This window comes from Puma concolor, chromosome E4, assembly GCF_028749965.1.
Source record: "Puma concolor isolate L17-30 chromosome E4, mPumCon1.1.hap2, whole genome shotgun sequence".
In the NCBI taxonomy this organism is placed as follows: Eukaryota; Metazoa; Chordata; class Mammalia; order Carnivora; family Felidae; genus Puma; species Puma concolor.
The window spans coordinates 4,989,576-5,014,955 of NC_141683.1; the positions used below are offsets into that span (position 1 = coordinate 4,989,576).

The following is a 25,380-nucleotide window of genomic DNA, read 5'->3' on the forward strand; positions in this document are numbered from 1 at the left end:
TATCACACAGACTTTAACTCATCACTATGGAAAATACTACCTTGCTCAGTTAGGGTGAACTAAGCAGAAAAACACGATATTCAGATACAAAGTTGAGCCAACCACCAAAGTACCAGGCATCAAGGAACATAACTGAGAAAGACAGAAATGTGAGCATAGACTCCCATCCAGAAAACCTTCCAAAAAGTTCAAAAATAAGAGGTGAGTTGCCTTTAAAAAAAAAAAAAAAAACATTTTTAACACCTAGTATTTTTTTTATAATCTATCCCCAAGCCACCTAGTTACTATTCTTTACTAAAATTTTTTTAAATTTCCTTTTGTAAGTTACAAAAGGTAATACCATTTCCTGAAACAAATTCGGATAACCTGAAAGTATGATTGTCCAAACATGAATGCAAGCTCCCTAAAGGTGGGGTCCTTGTCCATCATGCTCAGCACTAACCCCTAGCACCTAACACAGAGGTTAACACTAGCAGGTGCTCAACAGGTATGTGCAGAAATGAGAAATGGTAAACACCACCAAAGGTGAAAGTATTGGAATGCTTTTCCAATGAATTATCTATAAACAAAATACACATACACAGTGCAGTTTGAGCGTCACACAAAAATTAGATCATACGATAAATGCCATTTCGTAACTTTTCCGCCTTTTACAGAGTTCAGTGTTTATATTAAACTTCCACACTTCCAGGGGCGCCTGGGTGGCTCAGTCAGTTGGGCATCCAACTTCAGCTCAGGTCATGATCTCACGGTTCATAAATTCAAGCCCCACATCGGGCTATCTGCCATCAGCAGAGCCCCCTTCAGATCCTGCCTCCCTCTCTCTCTCCACCTCCCACACTTGCATGCACGCGCATATGCGCTCTCTCTCTTCCTAAAAATAAACATTTTTCATAATCTTACTAAAATTAATTAATTAATAAAACAAACTCCCACACTTACAGGGGTACCTGGGTGACTCAGTCAGTTAAGCGACTGACTCTTGATCTAGGCTCAGGTCACGATCTCGTGGTTTCATGAATTTGAGCCCCACCTTGGGTTCTCCACGGACAGCGCGGAGCCTGCTTGGGATTCTCTGTCTCTCCCTCTCTGCCCCTCCACTGGCACACTCGTGCACTCTCTCTTTCAAAATAGATAAAACTTTTTAAAAAAATAAAAACATCAACTTCCACACTTCCAACTTTGCACTGTCCTGACTTCTTCACAGACTACTACCGAACTCCAAAACTGTGAATCCATAAAGACCTGTAGGGTTTTGAGAAGCTGGCCACTTACGGCTTCCTGTGAGAACACTGCACACCCACCAGCTAACCAATGCCCTCATTTTAATAGCTTTATTGAAATATAATTCAAAGCCCATGTAACTTACCCACTAAAAGTACAGAATTCAACAGTTTTTAGTACGTTCAGAGCTGTGCAACTATCACCACCACGTTTTAGAGCGTTCCCTCACTCCCACCCCCCAAACACTATACCCATAGCTCTCACTCCCCACTCGCTTCCAACCCCTCCAACCTCAGACAGCCACTAATCTACTTTCTGTCTCTACTGATTTGCCTATCTGGACATTTCATATACATGGAAAACAATCCTTTTCTAAAACATGTGAATGATTTGGGGAAAAAATCTTTTATCTTACATGTCACTCAGTCTTTCCTTTCTTAAGCAAATTACAAACACCTGAGTTAACCATTCTTGAACATCAATGGCCATCAGGAAAAATGACAAATACTTTACTACAATTATTACAATGAAGTGATATTCCTAGAAGCTTCTGAGGTCTATCAGGTGGTTTGAGCTTCCACTGGCTGCCCTCAGGATGCGGTGCTAAAAACCTAAAAAAAAAAACAGTGCCTCTTTTCTCTGCAGGCAGTCATCACTTGTCATGCCTAAGTTCTGCTGTATAATCTTAAGCTAGCCTTCAAAAAAGACTTTATTCAGTTCCTGGTTTGACTGGATGTACATGCTTAATGAAAACAACATGTGGAAGTAGAGAGAAAAACTTTGATTATTTTTTTTAAAGGTTCAAAGCCTCTCACTCCAGTTTTGTCTTTATCAGTCAAGCTTCTTCAAAGAATTGCGTCTATTCTGTTTCCTTCCTTCATATTAAGGCGCTAGGATCACTAATGTCTTCCTAATGAAGCAATCCAAAGGTTACTCGGTCCTTACCTCATTCTGACCACTTTTTCCTCCTACCCAAAATTCCCTCCTTCCTGGGCATCCAACAGGCTTCTGCTTCTTCCCTCTGGTTCATCTCCAACCTCTAAAATCATTCCTCCCTATATGAACTCTACTTCCTCTATCAGAAATGACACCCTGTCTTCTCGTTCCACATAATCCCGGGGTGACACCCTCTACTGCTCTGTTTTGGCTCCCTTCTTCGTGATGACAATTCCCAAATATGTCCCCTGTGCAGACACATCTCCACAGACCGTCCCTGAGGTGCTTCAAACTCATCTCTGTCAAGACGGTGTTCGTTAGCCATCTGCTATGGACTGAATGTTTGCGTCCTCCCCCAAATTCATACACCGAAATCCTAACGCCCAAGGCAAAGGCATTAGGAGGCGGGGCCTCTGAGGGGCGCTGAGGTCACAAGGGTGGAGGCCTCCCAAACGGTAATGTCCTCGTAAGAGACTCCACAGAGATCCCCGTCTCCTTCCACCACGCGAAGACACAGAGAGAGGTCAGCTGTCTGCAACCTAGGAGGTCCTCACCAGAAGCCGACTGGGCTGTCACCCTAATCCTGGACTTCCAGCCTCTGAAACTGAGAGTTTCTGCTGTTAATAAGCCGCCCAGGCTGTGGCGTTTCGTCACCGCAGCCTCGACACACTAAGACACGGCCCTCCCCCAGCACTCCAGGGAACCGCACCGCCTCCTGTTTTCCCTCTCCTAGCGGATGGCACCCCGCACACCCAGTGACCCGAGCTAGAGGCCGGAGATAGATACAGTCATCTCATTAGTCCCCCCTAACCGCCCCTCCGGCAGACTCACAGACTCCCTTCCCTAAGCTCTCACATCCACCTCTTTGTCTCCATCTGCGTGTACCGTCCGAGGCCAGGCTCTGCTCACCGGGCCGCTCGAGCTTATGCGACAGTGTCCTAACCGGCACTTCTGCCTCCAGGCTTGCCCGCTTCATCCAGTCCTTTCTCTAGACTACTGCTCAGGTAAAGTTTTAAAAAAAAAAAAAAAAAGAAATGTGGATCCGATGTCACTCCTCTATTTTAACCCCTTAAATGGCTCCTTCCTATCTGTGCGATGACATCCAAACTTCTGAGCACTGCAAACAGGTCCTGCATGATCTGGCCCCTCTCATCTTCGGGCCCTTCTCTCACCTTCTCTCCAGAGCTTATTCACACACAACTAATCACAGCTTCTCAAACGTATCCACCTGTGTCATGCCTTTTTGTCTTGGTACCTGGACTGTCCTCTATTTCACTTCGGTTCTCTCCCTATTGTATCACTCACCAAACTGCATGTGCTATTATTTCGAGTATACACGTATCTCCTCCGTTAGAATAAAAGCTCCTTGAGAACAGAGATCGTTTCTTGTTTTTTTAATTCCCCCAAAATAAAAGTGTCTGGTACACAGTAAGTATTCAATAAACGTTTCCTGGTAACATCAAAAGCCTGAGCTCTGTATGAATGAGAGGTCCTGTTTTTAGTCCCTTCTACAAGTGCCACACCCGACAGCCTGTCCTTTACTCCCAGTCATGACAGACCCTCTGTACCTTAATCTTATAGTCGTCTCCTCCGGAGACAAACAGCGGCTGCTGCTTATGGAAGTCGATGCCTCGTACTGGACCTGGCGAAGGAAGCAGGCGACGCGTGTTAGAGAGCTGTATTTGCTCATCTCTAAAGTGATCCTTATTCAGGAATTTTTGGTTCCGGCCCTTCCGTATTCTTTAATCCTAAAGAAAGTTTACACTACTCCAGAAGACAATAAATACTTAGATCTCTTTAATTCCCTCCTAGAAAGTGTCATCTCACCATCATGTTCATCAAACTTGTCAATAAGGGTACACATCCGATAGTCCCATAACTGGATGACCCCATTGTGTAAACTGGTCAGGATCCAAGGTCTTTTGGGGTGAAAACTGAGCCCTAGAGGGGAAGAAAAGAAAAAAACAAGGAGTGATCCAATTAGCTAAGTATGCCCCACAATGCCACCCCCTGTCGATTCAGGTAAGAAAAACGAACACCTAGGTTAATCCTAGGTTCAGACGCTCCTTCGTCGAATGCCAGACGTTACGAATTGTATGCCATTAGGGGCTAGATTTTGTTATATTCCTTTAAATATTGTTGGGCTTTGTTTTAGGATGCCTGTTTTAAAGTTCGCTTTTAGTTTTGCTAGCATGGGTCGACAACAGCCTTTAGTCTAGATCTAATTTGGCACCCCTATGAAGGCGATACCACCTGAGGTCTCTAGATGATGCCCTGCAGTATTAGGAGGCCTTTCCATTCCAGCGGATAGGAACACAAAACTATTCCCAGATCTAAGTGAGCTCCAGGGATTATTCTGCCTCCCCCTCTCCAGGGGTTCTATCCCAGGCTTGGGGTCATTTCCACACATGCATATGCAGATTAGAAATCAGACAAAGGCTTGACAGGATCCCCTGCAGAACTCCAGTGTTCTGGGCAGCTCCCTCTCTGGTGTTCTGTCCAGCAAATTCTAGCAGTTTTGGCTGCCCTGAACTCTCAACTATGTTTCCACAGTGAGACGACAGGGCTCTTTCCCCTTCCCTATCCTGCAGCCTGGAAACTCTCCAGGTAGTAAGCTAAAAACCACTCACAGGACTCACCTTGTTTACTTCCCTTCTCTCAAAAATCACTCTCCTGCACCGCCTGTTATCCAGTGTCTGAAAACTTTTGATTCACACATTTTGTTCTGTTGTGCAGCTGTTTTAAGGTGAGAAAGTAAATCTGTCTGTTACTCCTTGGAGTAACAGACTGGAAATGGAGGTCCACAGAAGTAACAACTGCTAACAGTTTGGAGTGCATCCTTTCAGACTTCTAACGCAGACGGCATCATTTTATCAAAATGGAAATATGTTATGCAAACTTCTCACTTAGCTATGCATCGTGGATCTTATTAAATACACACAAACCTAACCTCATTCTTTTTAACAACAGCAAAACACAGATGTACCACACTTAAAAATTATTCTAGTGATGAGCATTTAAGTTTTTCCCCCTAACTTTCACCTACTAGAAAATAGGCCCTAAAGAAAATACTTCTATGCGCAATCTAGCTTATTTGCATTATTACTGCTTAAGGCTAAAGACCTGGAAGTAGGATTGCCAGAAATAGGTATGCGCATTTAACATTTTTATAGATACCACCTTATTTCAAAAAGACCATCAATATACAGTCTCCTCGGATTTCTGAAGGTAACCATTTTGCACACACTGGCTGTTATTGGTTATTTGTTGTTTTGTTTGTTTTACTAATCCAAATTCAAAAGGTTATTTACCTTTTTTTTTTAACATTTCTTTCACTGTTAGTGGAGAATATTTCCATTTTTTTACCGAACATTCACGTTTTTTCTTCTGAATTCTGTTTTTTCCTATTATGTTGTTCATTTTTTTCCATGACGTACAGTAATACTCATTAAGAGATATTAACTCTCAAATATTCTGACATCTTTTTTCCTCACTTTCCTTTTCTATTCCCATTGAGAAATCAAGAGCAGAAGAGAAAATTCAAGGATTAGCGAGGCCATTTCAGCCATCCATAAATTCTTGGTGGCATGCTTCACTATCAAGACTCCCACGAGACTTAGAAACTGCTCAGAATCAGGGCACCTGGGTGGCTTAGGTGGTTAAGCTTCTGACTCTTGGCTTCAGCTCAGGTCACAATCTCACAGCTCATGGGATCAAGCCCTGCATCAGGCTCCACACTAACAGCCTGCTGGGGATTCTCTGTCTCTCCCTCTCTCTCTGCCCCTCCCCCAGCCGTGCACGTGCTCGTTTGCTGTCTATCTCAAAAAAAAGGGGGGGGGTGCACCTGGGTGGCTCAGTTGGTTGAGCGTCCATCAGTGGCTCAGGTCATGATCTCACGGTTCGTGGGTTCCAGCCCTGTGTCGGGCTTCGAGCTGGCAGCGCAGAGCCTGCTTGAGATTCTCTGTCTCCCTTTCTCTCTGTCCCTCCCCCACTTGCATGTGTGCACTCTCTCTCTCTCAAAATTAAACATTAAAAAAAATAAAAAAAAAAAAAAAAGAAACTGCTCAGAATCTATTCTTACATAACAATGGCCTCCAGTTTTTGAGCTACGGAGTATACAGCAGGCACTGTAATAAATGTAGTCATATGCTATCCCATTCTAATTCTCTCTGTAGGAGAATGTTAATTATTCACATTGTGCGGATGAGGGACCATATTAAGAAACCTTAATAAGTTGCCCGAGATCATACAGCTCGTTAGGGAAATGTTTCAGGATTCCAAAGTAAGGCCAGGTGATTCCAAACACCAACTTCCCAAGCCAACTTGCTCTGCTCTTCTTACTAAATATTCAAATCATATACTTACATAGGTACGTATGCATACATATACATGTACACTTACATGTGAAATCTCAAGGGACCTTACTTCTCTGCCTTTCCCATTCTAACACTCCAAAAGACTACTACGGCTGTTTCAGTCTTTCGCCCTCCACCCCCATCCACTGATAGTCATGCTTTGGAGTTGCCCCATTTAGGAAATAAGAATGAAGATACCCCGTTAAAATTTGAACTTCAGATCAACAGCGAACGATACTGGAAATCATTTCGTTCTCTGACATCCAAATGTAACTTGGCGTCCTGTATTTTATCGGACAACCTTATCAAGCTCAGACTTTACTGGGGTTACAGGTCTCAATGTCCTGTCTCCAGGTAGGAAACAACGCCCAATGGAGGCGCTGGATGTCGATACGGTGCCGCCAAAGCCTCCCTAAGAGAGGCAGCCAGTGCTCATTTCCGAAAACGTCAGACGTGGATGCGAATGGCACAGGTCGAGACTCGATCCCCAGGTCCACTCCCTACAACACGGTCCTCAAAAGGCCGACAGGGACCCAAAGAATCAAAGTCGGGAGCACCGGCCCCCGCAGAAGACGGGAGGGAAGCAAGGGAACCGTGCGGGAGCCGCCGCAGGTCAATCACATCCCGAGGGCATTCCAGAGAAGAGAGGGCTGCAGAACCGCCGCCAGGCCGCCCTCCCTCCTGCCCGTGCCGTGGGCCCGACTCGGCCTCGGTCACCCCCCCCGAGACAGCACCGCCCCCGACACCCGGTCCTCGAGTTCCCCCTCGTCTTCTCCATTTACCTTTGACCCGCGCGCTCTTGGTCTCGAATTTGGTCAGCATCCTTGAGACCTGCGGCTCCGAGGTGCCGACCCGAGCCCCGCCACTCCCTGCTGCCCTTCGCCTCCCTCCACGTCAGCGCCGCTCCGCCGCGGCTCCCGGAAGCTCCGCGGGCACGAACTTCCGGTCCCGGGAGCTCCGGACCACAGAGACGGCACCAGCGTTGGCCTAGAGAAGCCACTGCCGGGCTGGAGGGGAGGGGAGGCTTCCGCTCAGCCGAGAGGCAAGATGGCCACGGCTGGGGGCGGCCCTGTGGCCGACCCGGGCAGTTGGAGTCTTCTTCGCCTTCTGTCTTTCTGCGTCCTGCTGGCAGGTGAGGCCTCCCCCCGCGCGTGAGCTCCGGTGTGTTAGGAGAGCCGTCGGGACCGGCCGGGCCGCGAGCGCCGCCGTCCCCCCTTCTGGCCCCTCTGCTCCTCTGTGCCCCCACCCTGTAAATCCTTTCTCTTTCGTTCCCACGACAGAAGTCCCCCCCCCCACACACACACACACTTCTTTGCCTGGATTTGATTTGAGGGCCCCTTCTACCCCGCGGCACGTCGTGTCGCCCCATTTCCTCCTCCGGGCCTCTTCCCGGACTTCCAGCCTGACTGTCCGCCTGCCTCGTTTTCCCCACGGCCGGAGCCACCCCACCCCCTGTCGGAAAGGACAGGTGTCAGTTCAGCCCCTTCCCAGTGCGTTTAGTCGGAGACAAAAGCGGCCTCATTCTGTGGGTGCAGGGCGGTGCTTCACTAAGTGGATTCCTCATTCCCTCCTCTGTTGATTCCACCATCGACCGGTGTCCCTGTGTTTTGCCTCAGTTTGTCTTATCAGTGAAGTGAGACAAAGGTAGGGTATGGGTCCTCTTAACTGTTTAGACTGTGGAATAGTGATTCAAGAAACTTCAGGCATTTACAGCGTGCAGAAACGTTTGCTTACACGCATGTATGTCCTGGCATAGGTCTTTGTAGTTGGTCAAGCCCTAAAATGCGAACGTGCCTGTATGTAACTATGACCATACCTCCCCTCAAGTTCATATTATCTTTAGAGATTCCCCAGAGGAGAAATTATAGTCGCCCCACACTGTAGCCACACACAAACGACCTGTGGATGTTAGATTAATTGACAGATCTGTGGCATAAGGTTTCTCCCAATTCTGTTCAGATTCCTGGAAAAATGTCTCAAAGATGTTTTATCGTAATCTATATTCTTAGACTGGCACCCTTTCATTAACGAGGGTGCAAGGTACATGCACATGCAAGGTAGAAAGCAGAAATATGCTCACCCGTGCAACCGAAAACTGGGACATCTGAGGTTACGTGCCTTTTCCTTTAGGAAATGAAGTTTTCTTTCTTTTAGCTTTAATATCAGCTGTCCTGATTGGAATTTGTAATAACTTTCTGGGGCACATCGCTGGGCGCATTCATCTGATCCAGTAATGTGTCCAGAAAGTGAGAAGGATGGACATTAATCCCGCTTTAGAAAGTATGATATACCCAGGGGCGCCTGGGTGGCTCAGTCGGTTAAGGGTCCAACTTCGGCTCAGGTCATGATCTCGCAGTTTGTGGGTTCGAGCCCCGTGTCGAGCTCTATGCTGACAGCTCAGAGCCTGGAGCCTGCTTCAGATTCTGTGTCTCCTTCTCTCTCTGTTCCTCCCCTGCTCACGTTCTCTCTCTCTCTCTCTCTCTCTCTCTCAAAAATAAATAAAGATTAAAAAAATTTTTTAGAAAGTATGATATACCCAAGCCATACGGTGAGCTAAGGACTTGATAGTGCCAATGCCTCTCTTCTTCTAACACTTTTTGTCTTCTGAGCAGGTTTGTGCAGGGGAAACTCAGTGGAGAGGAAGATCTACATCTCCTTAAATAAAACAGCTCCTTGTGTCCGTCTGCTCAACGCCACTCATCAGATTGGCTGCCAGTGTGAGTTGAGGCTGGGATTTGTGTTGTGGCCAGTGATTTTTTTTTAATTTCTTTTTTAACGTTTATTTATTTTTGAGAGACAGAGAAAGAGAGAGCATGAGCATGGGAGGGGCAGACAGAGAGGGAGACATAGAATCTGAAGCAGGCTCCAGGCTCTGAGCCATCAGCACAGAGCCCGATGCAGGGCTCGAACTTACGAGCCGTGAGATGATGACCTGAGCCGAAGTCAGGTGCTTAACTGACTGAGACACCTAGGCACCCCTGTGGCCAATGATATTTCAATCTGTGCCTTAGATCTCAAGATCCAAGTCCTGCTTGGGAGTCTCAGCACACAAATTAGGCTGTGTGGGTAGGAGGTGACAGAGAGCCATTTGTCAAACCAGGCAAGATAATTAATAGGAGCTAATGCTTAGTAAGTGCTGCTTACTTGAGCCTCGTGCGTGTGCATCTCATTGAACCATCACAACAGCCCCATGAAGTAGATTCTCTTATTGTCCCCATTTTACAAATGACAGAATGGAGACTGCGAGAAGTTGAGTAACTTTCCCAAGATCATCAGGCTATTAAGTGATGAGGCTAGGAATTGAGCCCCATGGCTCAGGTTCTAAGTCAGGACACTTAGCATCCACTAAAGTAGAAAACTGTACTGTTTTCTAAGGAGAAAGGAGTCTCATAGTCTACGAGTCCATCGTCACCTGAACCATCTTTTTGGAACCAAAGTGGACTTCTTTAAGGCAGTAGTCTATTTGAAGGGAAGGCATTGAGAAAGCCAGATAGTTGCAGGAGGAATTAGTGAAGCATTTGGATTCGTCTCTGTGCTTTGTAAATGTGTCCCAAAACAGGGTACCATGACAGTATGGTTATCAAACTATGGACGTAGAAAGAGCAGAGATGTGAAGGCCGAACCCCAGTTCCTCTGCTACATAGCCTCCCTTCTTCATGTTTTGTTCTGTGAATAATTGCTCTGTCCGAATGTAGTTCTGCGGTAAGCAGGAAACTTAGAGTCAGATCATGGCTTCTTCGGCACCATATCGGTCACCTCTGAATTTCAGTAAACGCCTATAAAAATGGTTAGAACGTACCTGCACAAAGCTGAAAGTCAGACTATCTCCTACATTTATTGATGACGCTGAGTAAGTACTACGGTCTCCGGAGTCCTGCGTGATTGCCTGAAATCTCCTAGTTTGGTAGGCGGACACAGACGCTGCGAAGTGAAGGACCTGATTAATGTGGCAGTTAACTCGTTTCCTGCCCGGCCTTCCCTGAGCCTCGCTCTGTGTCCACCGTGCCGTGTCCCTGCTGGAGGTAGGCTAACTGGTTCCAAACGGTTCCAAGTGAAATTTTCGGACTCCGTTCTCCAACGGAGTTTGTGCGTAGAAGGGAGCCAGGTCCAAGTGTGGGCTGAGATCAGACTGCTGGTCTTGCCGGAGCTCCACTCTTCGTGCCAAAACGCTAGGACCCTGTCTTCCTGGAGGTGTGCTCTTAAGATGCCCTCTGTGGGACCGAGTCAGTCGGCTTCGTGTTCTGAGAGCAGCCCTGTGGGAAGCAAAGCAGTAGCCTCTAGGAGTGAGCCAAGTGCCAGCACAGAAAGGAGAGGGGAGGGGCTGGACTCTGGCCACTTCCTCATTGAGAGCTCGTCTCCTTTTCGGCTTATTTCTAAGTCTTGCTTCGTATTTGTCTGTCCCGAGCAAGCTACACCCTCTTTAATTAGGCTTGCTAGCATGGTAAACGTAAGGAGAGAAAGATTTGGTTTGGCTTTCTGATTATACTGCTCTGTTTCTATGGGCTCATTTGATTTTACTTTATTTTATTCTAAAGATCTTATTTTTAAGCAATCTCCACACCCAATGTGGGGCTCGGACCTACAACCCAGAGATTAAGAGTCACGTGCTCTACCGGCTGAGCCACCCAGGCACCCCTATTGGCCCCTTTTAAAGTGTTCAAAGAGGGTTATCTGTTGGTTCCTTTCCTTTCCTTCCTTTTTAAATCTCTCTCCAAGGTATGAGATGAATAAGGGTGAAAAAGTTTCTCTTCATGGAAGGCCCAGAAAAAGTAAGCAAGTTACTCTGGACTATACAGTCACCAGTTGGAATCCAGATTAGAATCCAGGTGTTTTATTCCAGCGTCCTGGCTTATCTTCTCCCTGTCCTCCTTGGAGCTGAAGCTATATATATTTTGTTTGTCAGAACAGCTTTTCCTTTTTCCGGGTTTTCTACGCCGAGGACTGTTGCCTTTTGTCAGACTTAGAACTGCTGGTGGTAGCTAAGTCTTTATGACGGTTATTCCAGGTCCTGATATTCCTCTAAAGTTTATTGTTATCACCATCCACATGAACTTACTGGGTACTTACCACGTGGAAGACATAGTTGAATGTTGGGGACTTGGGTCCGTGTCTCGATTTTGCCAAATCCCACGGAAGAAAACTTCTACCTGGCCGGCAGTCTGGAAGTGCTTAAGGTCTTTCTTTGTCTTGTGCAAATTATAAATATTTCAGTGCCTTGATCTAGAGCTGTAGTTTTCACGACTGGCTAGGTATAATAAAGAATCATGTGGCAAGTTTTGAAAGTACACGTACCTGGGCCTCACCTTCAGAGACTTTAATTTAGTAGGTCTGAGATAAGGCCCAAGCGTCTGTATTTTTTAAAACTCCACAGTGATTCAACTAGGGTCGAGAACTATTGCTCTAAAACAATATGCAACTTTTCATACATGGTAGGAATTTTCACTGGCGAGAAGGCTCGTGGGGAGATGGTAGGATGTCTCCACGTGGATCACGAGGGACGCGACAGGCACTGCTGCATAGAATTCAAGGCATTCTGGACGATGGATTACCCATCCTTTACCACAGCGCTGCCCGATCTTTGTCGTTCGTGAGATACAGAAAATAGTATTTGTATGGCATCCTGGCATATATGGAGACGTATGGTATTTGTAGGGCATCTTCGGGTACTGGGTCAGTCTGCTCCTGGCTGGGAGTGACCAGCCTAGGGTCTCTGGAGACCCTCGGTCCCCAGAAATGAGGGGGGTCAATATCAGCTCGTCCCTGACCCATCAAGACCCATCAGTTGGGAAGCTCTCTTCTAGAGATCTCAAAGTTCTTGAGTAACCCTGCCTAAAACAGGCTAAAAGCAAGTAAAGTCATTCCCAAATAGGGCAAAGGAACGGAGACCCAGGAATTGTCCTCAGGTCAAGGGAGTCTGCACATATGTCTTCACACAGGAATATTCAGTGCTAGAACTCTGAGCCAGAGATCTAAAGCCTGCCATTTCCTGGAGAAAATACAGGTTTGAAAACCATGTTGTCTCCTCTTCTGGAAATGTGTACATGTGGCTAAATGAGGTTGAGGGAAGAGGGTGAGAGAATGATTGTATGACCTTTCTGAGATTTAGCAAATGAGTAGACTTCTCGGGCTGTCTCGTCCTCCAGTCCCTGCTGGTCGCCTTCAGGTGGAGCTGGGGGAGTCAGCTCTTCAGCTCAAGCCTAAGTCTGGAAGTGGCTGCGTTAACCCAGCATCCGGTGCCATGTTTGGGAGATAAGTGATCTGCAGAATCAGTGAGGCAGAGGCAGAGTCGTCAACTGCGGGAGCTTTAATCTGAGCCCATTCTGTCCTGGCAGCTTCCGTTAGCGGGGACACAGGGATCCTCCACGTGGTGGAGAAAGAAAGGGACCTGCAGTGGGTGCTGACTGACGGCCCCAACCCCCCGTATGTGGTTCTGCTGGAGGGCGAGCTCTTCACCAGGTAAGAACTGCGTGTGCCTTCAGGGAAGCCACAGCCGGGAAGATCTGGGGGGCCATCCCCACACTTGTATATAAAGGTTCGCTTGGCTGCCCTGGTCCGATCAGGGCGAGAGTGAGTCTCGGAAGAAAACCTGCCCCATCAGAGGGGTCGTCTGGGTGACCTTACAGATAGGGTCCAGTGAGTAAAGACCCCAGGCAGGAGGGAGGGCCCATAGGGGCACTCAGGGACAGGGTAGATGCGATGAAGCCGAAGCTCAGGTTGGGTCATAGTCCTCACTTAGGAGTTAGAGACAGCAGGGGCCCCTGGCTAGCTCAGCGGATAGAGTATGCTACTCTTGATCTCTGGGTTGTGAGTTCAGGCTCCACATTGGGTGTAGAGCTTACTTAAAAAAAAAAAGAAAGAAAGAAAAAAAAGGAGTTAGAGACAGAAAAGAGGCAAGAAACGAGTTAACAGTTGGGGTGGGGGGGAGGTTTCACTTCTTTAGGAGTAGAGTCAACACACCGCGTGTGTTCAACAAGGAGTCAAAGGTTTGGATTCCGTTAGTTTCCCATTTGTTTCCATCCCTGGGGGCAAGATACTGGGCCAGGGGTAACCTTCCCAGTCTTCCTCCATGGCACTCCCTCCCTGTCCCAGGAGTCTGATGGAGAAGCTGAAGGGGACAACCAGCCGGATTGCTGGCCTTGCAGTGTCCTTGGCCAAACCCAGGCCTGCGTCGGGCTCCTCTCCTAGTGTGCAGTGTCCCAATGATGGGTTTGGTAAGAGCCCCGGAGGATCAGGGGACCTCCCGTCACGCAGAGCTCACTGGTGCTTCAGTCTCGTGTCTTTGGAGGGTTGGAGGGATGCGTCTGTCTGTGTGTAGTGTGAACAGCTGACTCCCAAACAGAAGACAGTGTTTCTTTGTCTTTGCCATTCATCGCTTCCTCTGCTGCTTCCCCTTCGTCCACTTCCCTCCATCCTCCTTTTCTGTCATAGGCCCCGATCCCTAACCAGCCAGCCCAGGACACCCTGATACCAGTGTCTGTTTCCCTGTAGGTGGTGACAGGTTGATGCTTGCTTCCTTGAGTCCCCCTTTCCTTTGGAGCTCTTGGTCCCAACCCTACGACATCCTAGCCTTCCTCCCTCACTCAGGCCCTGAATGCTTAGTGTCCCAACAGCTGGTCCCCCATCCTCCCCTTCAGGCATTTACTCCAACTCGTATGGGCCAGAATTTGCTCACTGCAGAGAAATCCCGTGGAACCCCCTAGGCGACGGCTTGGCTTATGAAGACTTTAGCTTCCCCATCTTCCTTCTTGAAGATGAAAATGAAACCAAGGTCATCAAGCAGGTAATAGCTGCCAGCTCCTAGCAAAGAGAAATCTCGTAGGAGCTCCGCCCGCCTGGAGGGCTCGTCCACCAGGGCACCTCTGCATGGTAGATGCTCCAAGAAAAGCCAATACGTTTATTTTTCTCGCCTTTCCCTTCCCATTTCTCTCCTGCCTCTTCTTCCAGCATTGATGGCTGTTAGGCTGGAAGAGAACATAAACTCTACTTGATCTGAAATAAGGTGTGCCCTGGTTAGGAACCCCGGGTGTGGGAAAAAGATCATCAGACTGGGAACTGCGAGAGATTCAGCTCAGAGGCTTCTGAATGTTCTGAATTACAATAATCTTTAATTCTGGCCTAGCTTCTTTGTTTTGACCTGTAGAGCGGTTAGATTTGTTCCAAAGTTACATGGTGAGTTGATGTCCAAGCTGTCTTGAATTTGATTTTTGATATTTGGTTCAGCACAGTTGACAGCTAATCGCGTTGGGAACTTGGGCCAGGCTGTTTGGGATGGGGACACTCCATCCGCCCCAAGTCAGTCATTGAGTCTGTGCCCCTTTGCATCTCTTGGTGAGGTTTTCTCTCGGACCTTACGCATCCTGGCGTTGTACTATAGCTCAGGGACTGACGAGCGAGCGTTGGGGTGGGGCCGGGCCCTCCTGGGAAGCATGGGAGGGATTCCACGCGAGCTGCCTCAGTGGGGCCCGTCTCCCCTCCTAGTGCTATCGCGATCACAACCTGAGCCCCAACGGCTCAGCACCCACCTTCCCGCTGTGCGCCATGCAGCTCTTCTCCCACATGCACGCTGTCATCAGCACTGTCACCTGTATGCGGCGCAGCTCCATCCAGAGCACCTTCAGCATCAACCCAGGTAGGACAGACCCGAGACCCGGCTGCTGTGCTGGGGACCTGGGAAGGGGGGAGCTCAGGCAGGGAGCATGGGGCGAGAGAGTCGGGAACAATTCCGAACAGTTGAGGCCGCTTGTTCCTGCAGCGGACAGGGCAGATAAACCAACTTAAAGCAGTGGAGGCAGGAAATGACTGACAGGGTCCGCGGGGCAGCAGTCAGAGGCGTCTCCAGGCCTTCTCTGTGGCTTCTCCCTAACTTCTGTCGCTCTCTCACTCTGTCCTGCTCAGAAATCGTCTGCGACCCCCTGTCCGACTACAACGTGTGGAGCATGCTTAAGCCTATAAATATATCTGGGGCATTAGAGCCTGATGACAGGGTTGTGGTCGCTGCCACCCGGGTGAGTGCGGGCCCCTGGTCAGGGTGGACAGGGCTGGCGCCAAAAGGGCTGGGGGGCCTCTTGCGGGCGTATCACGTTTCAGAGTCGCTGTGCTGGGGAGCCTCCAGGGAAGAGGGGTCTGGGCCGTGGGACCCCCTCGTATGGCCATTGTCCCAGGACACACACATTCCCTTGGCTGGAATAGGAGAGGGAGCCTGGGGCCCGGTCCTAATTGCCATTTTCAAAGCCTGCCTCCCCTGCCTTTTCCACTGTACCCAGCTGGACAGTCGTTCCTTTTTCTGGAACGTGGCCCCAGGGGCTGAAAGTGCCGTCGCCTCCTTCGTCACCCAGCTGGCTGCCGCTGAAGCTTTGCAGAAGGCACCTGACGCGCTGACCCTTCCCCGCAATGTCATGTTTGTCTTCTTCCAAGGGGTAGGGGCTCTTCTGCTGGGGTAGGCGGGGAGGGGCAGGACAGCAGGGAGGGTAAATGTGAGAGTGGCTATCGTTTGGGGACGATCTGGGCACTTGACCTGAGTTGTCATTCAGCAAAGAGCTTCTGGAGGTGTCTCCACGTGTCTCCCCCCAGAGTCACACATCTTAGGAAGCTTTCACACCCTGGCCTGGAATCGGAATCAGTGTGCTGCCCGCCCCCTCCCTCCGCCGCTGATGCGATCTCTGGGAGGCAGCCTTTTGCTTTTATTCTCTGGACTCTTTCACTGCCACTTCCACCCAAGAGCCCTGAGGCTCCTGCCCCCTCCCCCCACTGCCCCCACAGCCTGGCCTTGGAATAAGGGGAGGGCAGCCACGGCTGCGTCGGCGGAGGGGAGGGAGAGGCAGGAAGCAGGCACATAACAGCTGATGTTCGCCTCGGGCCTTTACCGAGGCTGCTCTCCCCATTTCTGGGCTCGAGAAGTCCTGTGATGCACACACATGAGGAATAGTCACAGCTGGGAGGCCGGGCAGGGAGGCGGGTGAGGTCACGTGACTGCGTAAGCCGGCTAGCACTTGTGGTGACACGAGACCGTAGCCTTCGTGTCTTGCGCCCTGGTGATCTGGCCTCCGGAGACTGAGCCTGCCCCGACCCTTGGGAATCTCTGTTCCCTTTCCCGCCCGTCTTCCCCATCAGGAGACATTTGACTACATCGGCAGCTCCAGGATGGTGTACGACATGGAGAAGGGCAAGTTTCCTGTGCAGTTAGAGAACATTGACTCGTTCGTGGAGCTGGGACAGGTGTGCTGCGTGTGCCCTCCTCCCCCTCCCGCCTCCTCCTCCGCTGTTCGTTGTCCTCCTTGCCACTGCCTCTTCCCTGACTTTTCTCTGACCTTCCTCCTTCCTCTGGTCTCGGGGCACGGGCCCCCGCGGGCAGCCAAGTGTTGCTTCTTCATCCTCCCCCAGGTGGCCTTAAGGAATTCTCTAGAGCTCTGGATGCACACAGACCCCATGTCCCAGAAAAATGAGTCTGTACACAATCAGGTAATCTGAGCATCTTTCCGCCTCACTCTGTTTCAACGGCTCGGAATGTGGGCACCCCTCACCCGGGCCTGACCCCCGCCACCCCCCAGGGCCTGTGAGACAGGACCTCAGGCGGGGGACCAGCTCAAGGAAGAACAGCCTGGCTGTTCCAGCTCCGCAGGAAGCACCGTGAGCGCAGCTCGTGGCCCCGGTTCCCTGGGGTGGGCGGTTCCCCGCCTCCACGCCCCGCAGAGGGCCCGGGAGTGACCGGCCCCTCCCTCTCTGCTGCCCGGTTGTCCGGGCTGCCCTGCTCGGTTCCTGGCTGTGTCGGACCCTCTACCCAAATCGTCCTCCAGGCTCCTCACTACTTGTTCAAGACCCTCCCTCCTCTCAGGGTCCAGCTTTGGGCCTGTTTTTCTCATGGGGTTCCTGCCACTCCAGTGTCAGCGCCCTCCCCGCCCTGGGCTCCTGGGTGGCACTTGGTGTAGTTTGGCGTTGTTACTTGTTCCTCCAGTTTGGCCAGAGTAGGAAATCAAGCGTCTAGTGAGGATGACACAGCTGGAGTTGCCGGACGTTCAGAGCCTGGATCCTGAAAGGCTTGAGGAGTTGGGGTGCAGGAGGGCCGGGGGCAGCACCACGAGCTGGGGACTTGGCGGGAGCGTCGTGGGCCTAGAAGATGCGTCCGGCTTCCCTGTCCGCAGCTTCCCCTGAGCTACCCCTCCCCCCCCAGGTGGAGGCCCTCCTGAGCACCCTGGAGAAGAGCGGGGCCGGCGTCCCTGCTGTGGTCCTCCGGAGGCCGAACCAGTCCCAGCCCCTCCCGCCGTCTTCTCTGCAAAGGTTTCTTCGGGCTCGGAACATCTCTGGTGTCGTCCTTGCCGACCACTCTGCTGTCTTCCATAACCAGTAAGAGCCACCGAGCCCACACCCTCTTCCTCCTCCCAGAGAATCTGTCCTGTGGTCTGGGGTCCGGAGTGGGGAGTGTCTCCTGTGTCAGGAAAGATCACCACTCTCCCCTCTCTCCTCTCCCCACAGCACCCCTCCAAATCTCAGGTCAATTTGTGTTCTTTGCTCAGTGACCTGTTCGCACCTAAGCCGGTCGCCCCGTGTGACTTGATGTCATCTTAGAACACGGGCCCCCTCAGCCTTTCCGTGCTTGGTCCGCCTCCCCCAGCTCTCCCGAGGCCTGGGTCCTTGGGGCTGCCAGCAGAGGGCAGCATCCCCAACAGGAGCGCCCTGAGGACAGCCAGCTGGCCGGGTCTGGGGCCTGCCCAAGGGTGCCGAGCGGGACGCAGACAGCATTCACACTCTGAAATGTAACGTGTTCTTGCCTTTGGGGTAAAAGCGTCCCCTGTGCTGAGGGGACTCCAGAGATACGGGGTGAGGCTCTGTTAGTCACCTCTCTCCTGGTCTTGGGCACCCCAAAGAGCCCCTAACTTAAGCCCTGGGCTAATGGGACTTCTTACTCGGGCCAGATTGCTAGGTTCCCAGCTTCCCTCCCCTCTTCCATGAGGCCAAGTGGGTTTCTGAGTAATAGTGCTTATGCTCTGGCTCTCCGACCCCAGCCAAGGAGCATCTTCTTGCTCATTTAGGGCAGGGACACTTCCAGCACCTGAGGTCAGCCGTCTGCACCATGTCTGACCCCGGCATCGCTTCGGGGTGAAGGGATAGTCCTCATTTGCACACATTTGGCCTTGATTCTATGTGGGGCCGGCATCTGTTGGTGCTGAAGGCTGGGAGCTCTCCTCTAAGCTTCTCTTCTAAGCTCTGCCTTCACGGGGCTCCCCAGGGAGCATACAGTGCTTGGACCCAGGGCAGTGTCGTGTGTCTGGGAAAGACCCGTTCATCCCCCTCGGCCCCCAGGCACCCTCAATGTTCACGTTCGTTGGAACCGTCATCCAACCTCTGGTGATGTGGGGCGTGCTCCCCAAAAGTCCTGTCAGCCGTCTCCAGCCCAAACTCTGGGGAAGTGTCTCTTCTGTTTGAAGACCTCCCAGGAAGGGAGTCTCCTGCCTTCTGATCTCATCTGCTTCTTCTACCTTGTCTCTCCGGAAGGTCCTTGTGTTTCACTGCTCTGCCTCTCCACACCCTCTTCAGTATGGGACCCTCATTTTCTGTTCCTTCCCCCCGGATGATGAAAAGACACACCAGGCTCCTACATGAAGGGCCTGTGAGGGAGGACCGGGGCAGGGCCCTGGCTGAGTGTGGCCGAGGCTCATGCCCGCTCTCCCGGCAGCTATTACCAGAGCATTTACGACACAGCGGAGAACATTAACGTGAGCTACCCCGAGTGGCAGAGCCCCGAAGAGGACCTCAACTTTGTGACGGACACTGCCAAGGTAGCACTCGCCCGGGTTGGCCGGGAGCGTGGGGAACACGGCGAAGATGGTTAGAACGTCTTCTAGGTGGTTAGACCCTCTTGTAGAGGGTAGAAGAGGTGGGCCGTTCAGCCCCCCCTTCCCGCCTGCCACAGGCCCTGGCGGATGTGGCCACGGTGCTGGGACGTGCCCTGTACCAGCTGGCAGGAGGAACCAACTTCAGTGACACCATTCAGGCCGATCCCCAAACGGTAAGGGCAAGTGGGGCCCGCCTCCTCTCCGGCTCTGCGCACGCGGCAGCCCGTCCCGTCTGCACTGCACTTAACCCCTTCTCCCAAACCTGGGAGCCCAGCATGCCAGCGCGTGCCAGCAAGGCTTCCCGCTGCTCCAGGGTGCTCCCGGGTGGGCCTCCGGCATCCTTGTGAGCCAGCCTCTGCGTCCCCAGCCCCAAAGTCCCTGGCCGACCCGGCTCCCGCCCTGCGACAGGGTCTCTACTGAGAGCTCTGCTTGGCTCCGGGTCACGGGCTTGTTGACTCTCACCGTCCCAATCCTAGGTCACTCGCCTGCTCTATGGGTTCCTGGTCAGGGCCAACAACTCCTGGTTCCAGTCCATCCTCAGGCAGGACCTGAGGTCCTACTTGGGTAAGCACGCGCTGGGGGAATGGCACCCTTAGCCGAGGCAAGAGACGGAAAAAGTCATCAGCTTGGTTTAATCTCTGCTTTTTTTTTTTTCCTTCTCCTTTCCTTTCCTTCTCCCCTGTTTTCCTTTCTTTCCCCTGATATGTGTGGGATCCATTCCCTTCTCTTCTCTGGCTCCCGTCAACCTCGGGCTCTTCCTTCCCCTCCCACCCGCACCCACCTTCCACCTTCCACCTTCCACCTTCCACCTTCCTCCTTCCTCCTTCCACCTTCTAAACCCTCCCTTCCCTGTGCTCTCCACTCAGGTGACGGGCCTCTTCAGCATTACATCGCCGTCTCCAGCCCCACCAACACCACCTACGTGGTACAGTATGCCTTGGCGAATCTGACTGGCCAGGTGGTCGACCTCCCCCGAGAGCAGTGCCAGGATCCAAGTAAAGTCCCCAGTGAAAACAAGGATGTGAGTGGGAATGGGAGTGGGTGTCGAAGGTGCCCCGAGGGCCCCGTACCCCCAGGGGAAGTTGGACAGCATCCTAGACCCAGTTGGACCCAAGGAGTTGGGATGCAAAGGCCGAGGGACGCGGCCCCTTGAACTTGAGTGTTGGAGGGCAGGAGCCTGGGCAGAAGCACAGCGTGGCGGGGGTGAGAGAGGATCACCTCAGCCCCGCCCTGTGGCCGGTCTTCCGTTGCAGCTGTATGAGTACGCGTGGGTTCAGGGCCCTCTGAACTCCAACGAGACGGACCGGCTGCCCCGCTGTGTGCGTTCCACGGCGCGACTGGCCAGGGCCCTGTCCCCTGCCTTTGAACTGAGGCAGTGGGGCTCTACTGAATACTCCACATGGACTGAGAGCCGCTGGAAAGACATCCGGGCCCGCATATTTCTGGTAGCCAGCAGAGAGCTGGAGGTGAGCCGGGGGGGGCATGCCAGAGACCGCCCTGCCCTCTTTGTGTTGCCTCTTACCTCTTACCTGCTTCCGTCTCCCATTTGCCACAAAAACCTACTGCCGCTCTGTCCTCTGTCCACCGCACGCCCCATCGCGAAGTCTGTCTTCACCGACAGAGTGAGTGTGTGTTCACGCCGGAGGTGGGCTCCCGCCAGGAGGAGGGCCCCCCGGAGGAGCTCCTCACCCTGCAGCGTCCCCACAGCTCCCTCCCAGCTGGGATTTCCAGCTGCTGGCACTAGGGTGTGCACAGGCGCCACGGTTTATTGAGTCCCCATCACCGGTATGTCATAGTTGCCACCGGAGAGTTGCCACCAAAGTCATGGATCTTAACTTCAAGATGCTGAAAATCTAGGGGCTCCGGGGTGGCTCAGTAGGTTAAACGTCTGACTCTTGGTCTCAGCTCAGGTCACGATCCCACGATCCTGTGAGTTCGAGCCCCGTGTTGGGCTCTGGGCTGACAGCATGGAGCCTGCTTGGGATATTCTCTCTCTCTCTCTCTCTCTCTCTCAAGTAAATTTTTTTAAAAAAAGATACTTAAAATCTTAGTAATACAAAGTAGAGGAAGAACAGGGATACTCCTCTTTTCGAACGGAGCCACTCCGTCTTCCAGTCGGGAAGACATTGTCTGTGATTGCTCAGCACTCGGTGCCTGGAGCCAGCTCTGGGATCCCGAGGTCCCGGCTCCCAGCCCCAAGCGGTGATCCAGAACCACGCTGGGCTCTGACAACGTCTCTCTCCCTCCCTGCCCACGCCTCCCGCAGTTCATCACCCTGATGGTGGGCTTCGGCATCCTCGTCTTCTCTCTCGTCGTCACCTACTGCATCAACGCCAAGGCCGACGTCCTTTTCATCACCCCTCGGGAGCCAGGAGCCGTGTCTTACTGAGAGGAGCCCAACTCCCGCCCGCTCTACCGTTCACATCCTAGGCCACTTGTCCCACGGGGACATAAGCCACTAGCGTGTCACTGGAACCTCTCTGGGCCTGCTTAGACTGGAATTAACATGAACAAGTAGAACTGCCCCGAAGAGAGAGAAACAAGTTCCCTCTCCTCTCCAGCCTCCCCTACCTGTCTGCCCTTCCTCACCCCTGCCAGATCCCGGGAGGGCAAATGGAAGCTTCTCGCTCCTGTTTGACTCCTAACTGCCCGCCCTAATTTACCCTTCTTCAGGGTCCCTCTTCCCTTCTCATCCTGCCCTAGACCGCCCCCTACTCCCCACCCCACCCCAGTCCCAACTTTCCCGACCAGGAAGGACACAAAGGCTGAATGCCAGGAACAAACCACAAGGAAGCCCCGAGGTGCAGGCCAGGCGATCTGTCTCCCTCCTGCTGTCCTGTCTCCAGACCCGTAGACGGCACCTCGGGGAGGGTGTGCTGCCAGGTCACCTCCAGCCCTCAGTGCTAGCTGTGATTTTATTAAGCTGTAATACCTATTTTTGTTGTTTTCTTTTTCCGTGTGTGCATGTGTGTGTGTGTGCGCGCGCGTGTGCGTGTGTAAATATATAAATAGCAAGTTTCATTAAAAGACTATCCCTCATGACCTGTATGTGTCATTCTTCCGTGCCCTCCTGCTCGGTGACCTCAGACTGGAAGTCATGGAATTGTTACCACGTGCTCCCTCCGGGTCTCCAGAGGCCCAAGGAGTGCGGCTCTGTCAGAAACAGTGGAAGCCCTCAAAGCGGGGCTCCCATGGAGCCTTGGAACCCCGGTTTCCCCCTCGAAAGAACCGCGTTAGCATCGTTGACCCTCCCACTTTCCATTCGACAGACGTTTCTTTGTTCACTCTGAGACACTGGCTGGGCTGCAGAAATTTAGGGGATGCAGTCCCAGCCCTGAGTGGCTGGCAGTTGGGGTGAGGGGAGAAACCGGTGCAATCCGGGGTGATCACGTGCGGCATCTCCCAGGTGCTCCGGTAACGCACAGAAGGACTCCGGGCACTGGGGGTGGCATCCGGGAAGGCTGCTCAGAGGAGGGGGCATCTGGGTTGCAGGCTGTGGAGTTCAGCTGTGGAAGCACAGGGCCTTGAAGGCACGGGCCACGTTTGGGAACGGTAAGTCGTTCGGGGTGCTGCAGGAGAGGGGGCTGGGGCTGGGTCACGGAGGGCCTGTGGCGGCCTGCCGAGCAGTTTGGGCCTTCTGTTGCTGGTGGGCATTTTGCAGACGGAAGCGAAGGTGGCTTTGGACTCTCCTACAAAGAGAACCTTGGCTCTGGGAATACCCTAGCGCCCTGGGTCTTCATGGAGCAAAGTTCCGGGGCGTAGCCGCACAGCTAAAGGAAGGCCGCAGCTGAGTCACTGGAAGGGAAGACCCCTCAGGAGTGGCGCTGGAGGCCAGCCCTCTCCCCTCCCCGCGGCCCTGCCGCCCATGAGACAGATGAGCCGGGAAGGACCAGCTCCGGGCCCCTTACCTTCCCGCGTCCCGCCACACCCCGCCGAGGAGGCGATATGCTCCAGGTTTCTCTCTGGGTTCCCTCAGGGGGCACGTCTGGGGGGCCGGGATGTGGAAATGAACCCTGCTCCCCTCCCCCCGCACCCCTCCCGGCCCGCACGCGGCGCTGGCGGGAGGCGGGCACAGCTGCCACCGTGCTGGGCCGACTCCGCGCCTCCCTCGGCCAACAGGGCCTCCCGGCGGACAGGGCAGCGAGCTCCCTCTCGTCCTGCTGGCAGCTTCGGGAAGCGGGGAAGTGGCCGGGTACCAGGCGCGGGGGTGGGGGGTGGGGGGGGGGGCGCCGGTGCAAGCCGTGGGGCCTTCCCTACTCCTACTCCGGTCTCCTCAACACCAGCTTGTCTTCCGCCTTCCATGCGACCCCTTCCTCGCGCCACCCCCCAAATTCAAAACCAACCAACTGGGCTCTTTCCACGGCCTGTGGGGAGGCCAGGCACTGTAGAAGGGGCACGGACCCCCGGCTGACCCCTTCAGGGGCCTCTGAGACCTCGGTGTGGCTAGTCCTCAGGGACCTGCTGTGCCCCAGAGACCCCCTGGGGCCGGCTGGCTGGCTGAGACCCCCTGGGCCACAGACTTTAGCTTCTCAGCCCGTCTCCCCACTCCTCCTCCCCAGTCTGGGTGGGCCTTGCTCTGAGATGTGTCACTTCCCACAAGGCTCCCCCCTCCCCACTACTACCTGGGCCCCGGGGACCCAGCCTGTCCCTACCTCTTGCGGCCCCTTGCGCCTCAGCACGGAAGGCTTTCCTGTCAGCCGGTGTTTCTCCTCCAGCCTCTCTGAGCAAAGGGTCTTCTGGGCCCCACATCTGGGTCGCTGCTCCCAAAGGCACATCCTGGGAGGAGACCTTTTCATCCAGAGTCTGGTGTTCTGTACCAAGGCCTCACCCTACTCAGCAGGACTCTGTCTCCACATGGAACCATATAAGACCTTAGAAATGATATGTAGGGTCTAACTCATCTGCTAGGGGAAACCGTAGCCCAGAGGAGTGAGTGGCTTGCCCAAGGTCACAGCAAATTAGCGCTGAGCTGAGACCAGAACATGTCTCGTATCCACGCTGGCTGCCACGGCAGCAATAAACGTTTATTGAGCGTGGCTGTGGGCAAGGCGCTCTGTCCTGGCATCAGAAAAGGTTATGATGAGATGCTGTGCCTTCCCTTAGGGACTTGGGATCCAGAGTCAAGATGGCAGGATGGGGCACGAGCAGGATAAATAAGCAGGCGGGGCCGCATATGCTCCACGCAAAGTCAGTGCAAGGAACAGGTTCTACCTGAGCCCAGAGGACACAAGGTTGGCTCTGGGCAGGGCCGGTTAGTGCGGAAAGAGCTCAGGATCAGGGATCGTCCCGTGTCACGAATGGCGTCTGTGGCTTTGGAAAGGGCATCCCGGGGGCGCCTGGGTGGCGCAGTCGGTTAAGCGTCCGACTTCAGCCAGGTCACGATCTCGCGGTCCGTGCGTTCGAGCCCCGCGTCGGGCTCTGGGCTGATGGCTCAGAGCCTGGAGCCTGTTTCCGATTCTGTGTCTCCCTCTCTCTCTGCCCCTCCCCCGTTCATGCTCTGTCTCTCTCTGTCCCAAAAATAAAATTAAAAAAAAAAAAAAAAAAAACGTTGGAAAGGGCATCCCGGCTCTGGGCCCTGGTGGCGTCCGTGTGATGTAGGGTCAGGCAGCGGGGGGTGGATTAAAAGGTGGATCAATTCTTGAACTTTGTTTGTTTGTTTACTTATTTATTTTGAGAGGGAGAAAAAGAGTGAGAGAACACGAGTGGGGGGGGGGGAGGAGCAGAGAGAGAATCCCAAGCGGGCTCCGTGCTGTCAGCAAGAGCTCGATGTGGGGCTCGAACTCATGACCCTCGAAATCATGACCCAAGCCGAACCCAACTGACTGAGCCCCCCCAGGAGTCCAATTCTTAAACTTTTTAAGGTAGTTTGAAAGTTTTCCTTCCAGAGAGGGAGGCCTGAGGGGCCCTTATTCCTGTAATTCAGCATCCCGTCCTGAGACAGAGCCCGGCAGGCCTCTCGGAAGTTGGGCCTGGGGAGCAGAGCCCCTTAAAGATCGGGGTCCAGATGGGCCTCAGGTCGGATTTTTATTCCTCCC

At 52.7% G+C, this 25,380-nt stretch overlaps 2 protein-coding genes across 2 annotated transcripts in view; one reads left to right on the forward strand and one right to left on the reverse strand.

Moving 5' to 3' along the window:
• COPA (coat protein complex I subunit alpha) overlaps positions 1-7,454 on the reverse strand; it is a 45,726-nt gene extending 38,272 nt beyond the window's left edge. Inside the window, exons 1-3 of the mRNA XM_086693089.1 lie at positions 7,298-7,454; positions 3,988-4,101; positions 3,729-3,802 (exon numbers count right to left, since the gene is read on the reverse strand). Coding sequence (XP_086549215.1) covers positions 3,729-3,802; positions 3,988-4,101; positions 7,298-7,337 — 228 coding nt within the window. The 5' untranslated portion in view covers positions 7,338-7,454. The remainder of the gene's footprint in view (positions 1-3,728; positions 3,803-3,987; positions 4,102-7,297) is intronic.
• A 38-nt stretch (positions 7,455-7,492) lies between these two features.
• NCSTN (nicastrin) lies at positions 7,493-22,387 on the forward strand. The gene is made up of 17 exons (XM_086693090.1): positions 7,493-7,647; positions 9,128-9,232; positions 12,848-12,971; positions 13,605-13,726; positions 14,150-14,295; positions 14,994-15,144; positions 15,411-15,520; positions 15,779-15,931; positions 16,626-16,730; positions 16,896-16,973; positions 17,683-17,855; positions 19,186-19,288; positions 19,423-19,518; positions 19,822-19,909; positions 20,212-20,366; positions 20,599-20,811; positions 21,612-22,387. The coding sequence occupies exons 1-17, from the start codon at positions 7,563-7,565 to the stop codon at positions 21,732-21,734; spliced, it is 2,130 nt and encodes a 709-aa protein (XP_086549216.1). The 5' UTR covers positions 7,493-7,562; the 3' UTR covers positions 21,735-22,387.
• Positions 22,388-25,380: the final 2,993 nt, after the last annotated feature.

Bases quoted from the DNA above. Each gene is read 5' to 3' on its own strand.
- NCSTN (XM_086693090.1), top strand. From the start codon at position 7,563: ATGGCCACGGCTGGGGGCGGCCCTGTGGCCGACCCGGGCAGTTGGAGT. The intron at 15,145-15,410 runs GTAGGACAGACC...TGTCCTGCTCAG, and splicing joins CACCTTCAGCATCAACCCAG to AAATCGTCTGCGACCCCCTG. The intron at 19,519-19,821 runs GTAAGGGCAAGT...TCCCAATCCTAG, and splicing joins TTCAGGCCGATCCCCAAACG to GTCACTCGCCTGCTCTATGG.